The following is a 5562-nucleotide window of genomic DNA, read 5'->3' as shown; positions in this document are numbered from 1 at the left end:
CGCAGGCAAAGATGGGGCTTATTGCTTCTGCCTAGTTGCCCACAGAAGGTGATGGTGGACCTTCTTTATGAGTTGCTACAGACCACATTGTGCAGCCACTCTCAGGAGATCCATGATTATGACCCAATGAAGATGGAGCAACAGTGATAGATGTGCAAGTCAGTGTGGTGCGTGATTTACAGAGGAGCTTAGACGTAATGAAGAATAAGCGAAACTCAGCCAATGCTGGCTGTTTGATTGCTGGATTGGGAGGCTGGGTTAGGGTGCAGAGTTAGCGTGCAGGGTGTGGATGCTGAGTTGGATGACTGCAAGTGCTGGGTTGAGAGCTGGGTTTGGGTGCTGAATCAGATGTTGGATCAGGGATTGGGTTTGGATGTTGGTTTGAGTGCTGGGTTGGATGTTGGTTTGGGTGCTGGGTTTGGATGTTGGTTTGGGTGCTGGGTTTGGATGTTGGGTTGGGTGCTGGGTTTGAATGTTGGGTTGGGTATTGGGTTTGGATGTAGGGTTGGGTGCTGGGTTTGGATGTTGGGTTCATGCTGGGTTTGGATGTTCGGTTGATTGCTGGGTTTGGATGTAGGGTTGGGTGCTGGGTTTGGATGTTGGGTTCATGCTGGGTTTGGATATTCGGTTGAGTGCTGGTTTTGGATGTTGGTCTGGGTGCTGGGTTTGGATGTTGGTTTGGGTTCTGGGTTTGGATGTTGAGTTGGGTACTGGGTTTGGATGTTCGGTTGGGTATTGGGTTTGGATGTAGGGTTGGGTGCTGGGTTTGGATGTTGGGTTGGGTGCTGGGTTTGAATGTTGGGTTGGGTGCTGGGTTTGGATGTTGGGTTGGGTATTGGGTTTGGATGTTGGGTTGGGTGTTCTGTTTGGGTGTTAGGTTGGGCATTGGGTTTGGATGTTGGGTTGGGTGCTGCGTTTGGATGTTCGGTTGGGTACTGGGTTTGGATGTTGGGTTGGGTGCTGGGTTTGGATGTTGGGTTGGGTACTGGGTTTGGATGTTGGGTTGGGTATTGGGTTTGGATGTAGGGTTGGGTACTGGGTTTGGATGTTGGTTTGGGTTCTGGGTTTGGATGTTGTGTTGGGTACTGGGTTTGGATGTTGGTTTGGTGCTGCGTTTGGATGTTGTTTTTGGTATTAGGTTTGGATGTTGGGTTGGGTGCTCGGTTTGAATGTTGGGTTGGGTACTGGGTTTGGATGTTTGGTTGGGTGCAAGGTTTGGATGTTCGTTTGGGTAATGGGTTTGCTTGTAGGGTTGCGTACTGGGTTTGGATATTGGATTTGTGCTTGGTTTGGATGTTGGGTTCAGTGCTGGGTTTGGATGTTGGGTTGGTGCTGGATTTGGATGTTGGGTTGGGTGTAGGTTTTGGATGTTGGGTTGGGTACAGGTTTTGGATGTTGTGTTGGCTGCTGGGTTTGGATGTTGGGTTGGTCGCTGGGTTTGGATATTGGGTTGGATGCTGGGTTTGAATATTGGGTTGGTTCTGGCATTGGATGTTGGTTTGAGTGATGGGTTTGTATGTTGGTCTGGGTGCTGGGTTTGGATGTTGTTTTGGGATCTGGGTTTGGATGCTGTGTTGGGTACTGTGTTTGGATGTTGGTTTGAGTGCTGGGTTGGATGTTGGTTTGAGTGCTGGGTTGGATGTTGCTTTGAGTGCTGGGTTTGGATGTTGTGTTGGATCCTGGGTTTAGATGTTGTGTTGTGTACAGATTTGGATGTTAGGTTGGGATCTGGGTTTGGTTGTTGGTTTGGGATCTGGGTTTGGATGATGGGTTGGGTGCTGGTTTTGAATGTTGTTCTTAGTGCTGGGTTTGGGTACTGAATCTGATGTTGGATTAGGCACTGGGTTTGGATGCAGGGTTGAGTACTCTGTTTCGATGTTGGGTTGAGTGCTGGGTCTGGATGTTGGGTTGGGTGTTGGGTTTGAATGTTGGGTTGAGTGCTGGGTACGGGTGCTGAATCAGTTGTTGGATTAGAGACAGGGTCGGGATGTTGTGATGGGTGCTGTCTTTGGATGTTTGGTTGAGTGCTGTGTTTGGATGTTGGGTTGGGTTCTGGGTTTGGATATTGGTTTGAGTGCTTGATTTCGATGTTGGATTTGTTGCTAAGTTTGGATATTGGGTTGGGTACTGGGTTTAGATGTTCTGTTGGGTACAGTATTTGGATGTTGGTTTGGGGTTTGGGTTTGGATGTTGGTTTGGGTACAGGTTTTGGATGTTGTGTTGGCTGCTGGGTTTGGATGTTGGGTTGGGTGCCGGGTTTGGATATTGAGTTGGGTGCTGGGTTTGGATGTTGGGTTGGGTGCCCTGTTTGAATATTGAGTTGGGTGCTGGGTTTGGATGTTGGGTTGGGTGCTGGGTTTGAATGTTGGGTGGAATGCTCAGTTTGGATGTTAGGTTGGGTTCTGGGTTTGGATATATTTTTCAATGTTTGGTTGCGATGTTGATTTGGTGCTCAGTTTGGATGTTGGGTTGGGTACTGGGTTTAGATGTTGGTTTGGGTGCTGTTGTCGAATGTTGTTCTGAGTTCTGGGTTTGGATGTTGGGTTGGGTGCTGAGTTTGGATGTTGGGTTTGGATATTGGTTTGGTTACTGTGTTTGGATGTTGGGATGTGTGCTCTGTTTGAATGTTGGTTTGGGTACTGGGTTTCGATGTTGGGTTGCAGACTCGGTTTAGATATTGGGTTGGGTGCTAGTATTGGATGTTGTGTTGGGGGCTGTTTTGGATGCAGTGTTGGGTGCGGGTTTAGATGTTGGGTTGGTTCTGGGATTGGATGTTGGGTTGAGTGCTGGGTTTGGATGTTGGTTTGGGTGCTGGGTTTGGATGCTGCGTTGGGTACTGTGTTTAGATGTTGGGATGGGTGCTGGATTTGGATGTTGGTTTGTGTACTGGGTTTGGATGTTGGATTGGGATCTAGATTGGATGTTGGGTTGGCTGTTGGGTTTGGATGTTCGGTTGGGTACTCGGTTTGGATGTTGGTTTGAGTGCTGGGTTGGACGTTGGTTTGAGTGCTGGGTTGGATGTTGCTTTGAGTGCTGGGTTTGGATGTTGTATTGGATCCTGTGTTTGAATGTTGTGCTGTGTACAGATTTGGATGTTAGGTTGGGATCTGGGTTTGGTTGTTGGGTTGGGTTCTGGGTTTGGATATTGGTTTGAGTGCTTGGTTTCGATGTTGGATTTGTTGCTAAGTTTGGATATTGGGTTGGGTACTGGGTTTAGATGTTCTGTTGGGTACAGGTTTTGGATGTTGTGTTGGCTGCTGGGTTTGGATGTAGGGTTGGGTGCTGGGTTTGGATGTTGGGTTGGGTGCTGGGTTTGGATGTTGGGTTGGGTGCTGGGTTTGGATGTTGGGTTCGTGCTGGGTTTGTATGTTGAGTTGGGTACTGGGTTTGGATGTTCGGTTGGGTATTGGGTTTGGATGTAGAGTTGGGTGCTGGGTTTGGATGTTGGGTTGGGTGCTGGGCTTGAATGTTGGGTTGGGTGCTGTGTTTGGATGTTGGGTTGGGTATTGGGTTTGGATGTCGGGTTGGGTGTTCTGTTTGGGTGTTAGGTTGGGCACTGGGTTTGGATGTTGGTTTGAGTGCTGGGTTGGATGTTGGTTTGAGTGCTGGGTTGGGTGTTGCTTTGAGTGCTGGGTTTGGATGTTGTGTTGTGTACAGATTTGGATGTTAGGTTGGGATCTGGGTTTGGTTGTTGGTTTGGGATCTGGGTTTGGGTACTGAATCAGATGTTGGATCAGGCACTGGGTTTGGATGCAGTGTTGGGTACTCTGTTTCGATGTTGGGTTGAGTGCTGGGTCTGGATGTTGGGTTGGGTACTGGGTTTAGATGTTGTGTTGGGTACTGGTTTTGGATGTTGTTCTTAGTACTGGGTTTGGGTGCTGAATCAAATGTTGGATTAGGTACTGGGTTTGGATGCAGTGTTGGGTACTCTGTTTCGATGTTGGGGTGAATGCTGGGTCTGGATGTTGGGTTGGGTGCTGGAGTTGAATGTTGGGTTGAGTGCTGGGGATGGGTGCGGAATCAGTTGTTGGTTTAGAGACAGGGTCGGGATGTTGTGATGGGTGCTGTCTTTGAATGTTTGGTTGAATGCTCTGTTTGGATGTTGGGTGTGTTCTGGGTTTGGATAGTGGTTTGAGTGCTTGGTTATGATGTTGGATTTGTTGCTAAGTTTGGATATTGGGTTGGGTATTGGGTTTAGATGTTCTGTTGGGTACAGTTTTTGGATGTTGGTTTGGGTTTTGGGTTTGGATGTTGGTTTGAGTACTGGGTTTGGATGTTGAGTTGGGTGCTGGTTTTGAATGTTGGGTTGGGTGCAGCATTTGGATGTTTGGTTGGGTGTTGGGTTTGGATTTTGCATTTGGTGCTGGGTTTGGATGTTGGGTTTGGGCAATGTGTTGGATGTAGGGTTGGGTACTGGCTTTAGATGTTTGCTTGGGTAGAGGTTTTGTATGTTGTGTTGGCTGCTGGGTTTGGATGTTGTGTTGGGTGCTGGGTTTGGATGTTGGGTGTGGTGATGGGTTCCAATTTTGGGTTGGGTATTCCATTTGTGTGTTAGGTTGGGCCCTGGGTTTGGACGTTGGTTTGAGTGCTGGGTTTGGTTTTTGGTTTGGGTGCTGGGTTTGGATGTTGGTTTGGGTACTGTGTTTGGATGTTGGGTTGGGTACTGGGTTTGGATGTTGGGTTGGGTGCTGTGTTTGGATGTTGGGTTTGGATATTGGTTTGGGTACTTTGTTTGGATGTTGGGATGTGTGCTCTGTTTGAATGTTGGTTTGGGTACTGGGTTTCGATGTTGGGTTGCGGACTCGGTTTAGATATTGGGTTGGGTGCTAGTTTTGGATGTTGTGTTGGGGGCTGATTTGGATGCAGTGTTGGGTACTGAGTTTGGATGGTGTGTTGGGTGTTGGGTTTGGATGTTGAGTTGGGTGCTGTGCTTGGGTGCTGAATTAGATGTTGGATTACAGACTGGGCTTGACTGTTGTGTTGGGTCCTATGTTTGGATGTAGGTTGGGTTCTGGTTTGGGTGCAGCATCTGATGTTGCATTAGGCACTCCATGGTTGCAGGTTTGGGTACTATGTTTCGATGATGGGTGGAGTGCTGGGACTGGATGTTGGGTTGGATGCTGGGTTTGGGTGCAGCATCAGATGTTGGATTAGGCACTGTGTATGGCTGCAGCATGGGGTACTATGTTTCAATGATGGGTTCTGTGCTGGGAATGGATGTTGGGTTGGATGCTGGGTTTGGGTGTTGATTCAGACGTTGGATTAGGAAGAGTGTTTTGATGTTGGAATGGGTGCTGGCTTTGGATGTTGGGTTAAGTGCTGGGTTTGGATGTTGATTTGTGTTCTGGGTTTGGGTGTTGGGTTGGGTACTCGCTTTGGATATTGGGTTGGGTATTGTGTTTGGATAATGGTTTGAGTGCAGGGTTTAGATGTTGGGTTGAGTGCTGGGTTTGGATGTTGGTTTGGGGTCTGGGTGTGAATGTTGGGTTGAGTGCTGGGTTTCAATGTTGGGTTGATTGTAGGGTTTGGGTGCTGAATCAGAAGTTGGATTAGGGAAAGGGT

General features: G+C 48.2%; 1 protein-coding gene across 1 annotated transcript; it reads right to left on the bottom strand.

The window, feature by feature from the left end:
- Positions 1-271: 271 nt before the first annotated feature.
- LOC137379364 (cell surface glycoprotein 1-like) lies at positions 272-5176 on the bottom strand. Its single transcript, XM_068050069.1, has 3 exons — positions 5072-5176; positions 3904-4753; positions 272-2304 (listed from the first exon to the last, which is right to left on the bottom strand). The coding sequence occupies exons 1-3, from the start codon at positions 5174-5176 to the stop codon at positions 272-274; spliced, it is 2988 nt and encodes a 995-aa protein (XP_067906170.1).
- Between the last annotated feature and the right edge of the window lie 386 nt (positions 5177-5562).

Source organism: Heterodontus francisci, chromosome 18 (genome assembly GCF_036365525.1).
Source record: "Heterodontus francisci isolate sHetFra1 chromosome 18, sHetFra1.hap1, whole genome shotgun sequence".
Classification (NCBI taxonomy): domain Eukaryota; kingdom Metazoa; phylum Chordata; class Chondrichthyes; order Heterodontiformes; family Heterodontidae; genus Heterodontus; species Heterodontus francisci.
This window is presented reverse-complemented; position numbering and strand designations above follow the sequence as displayed.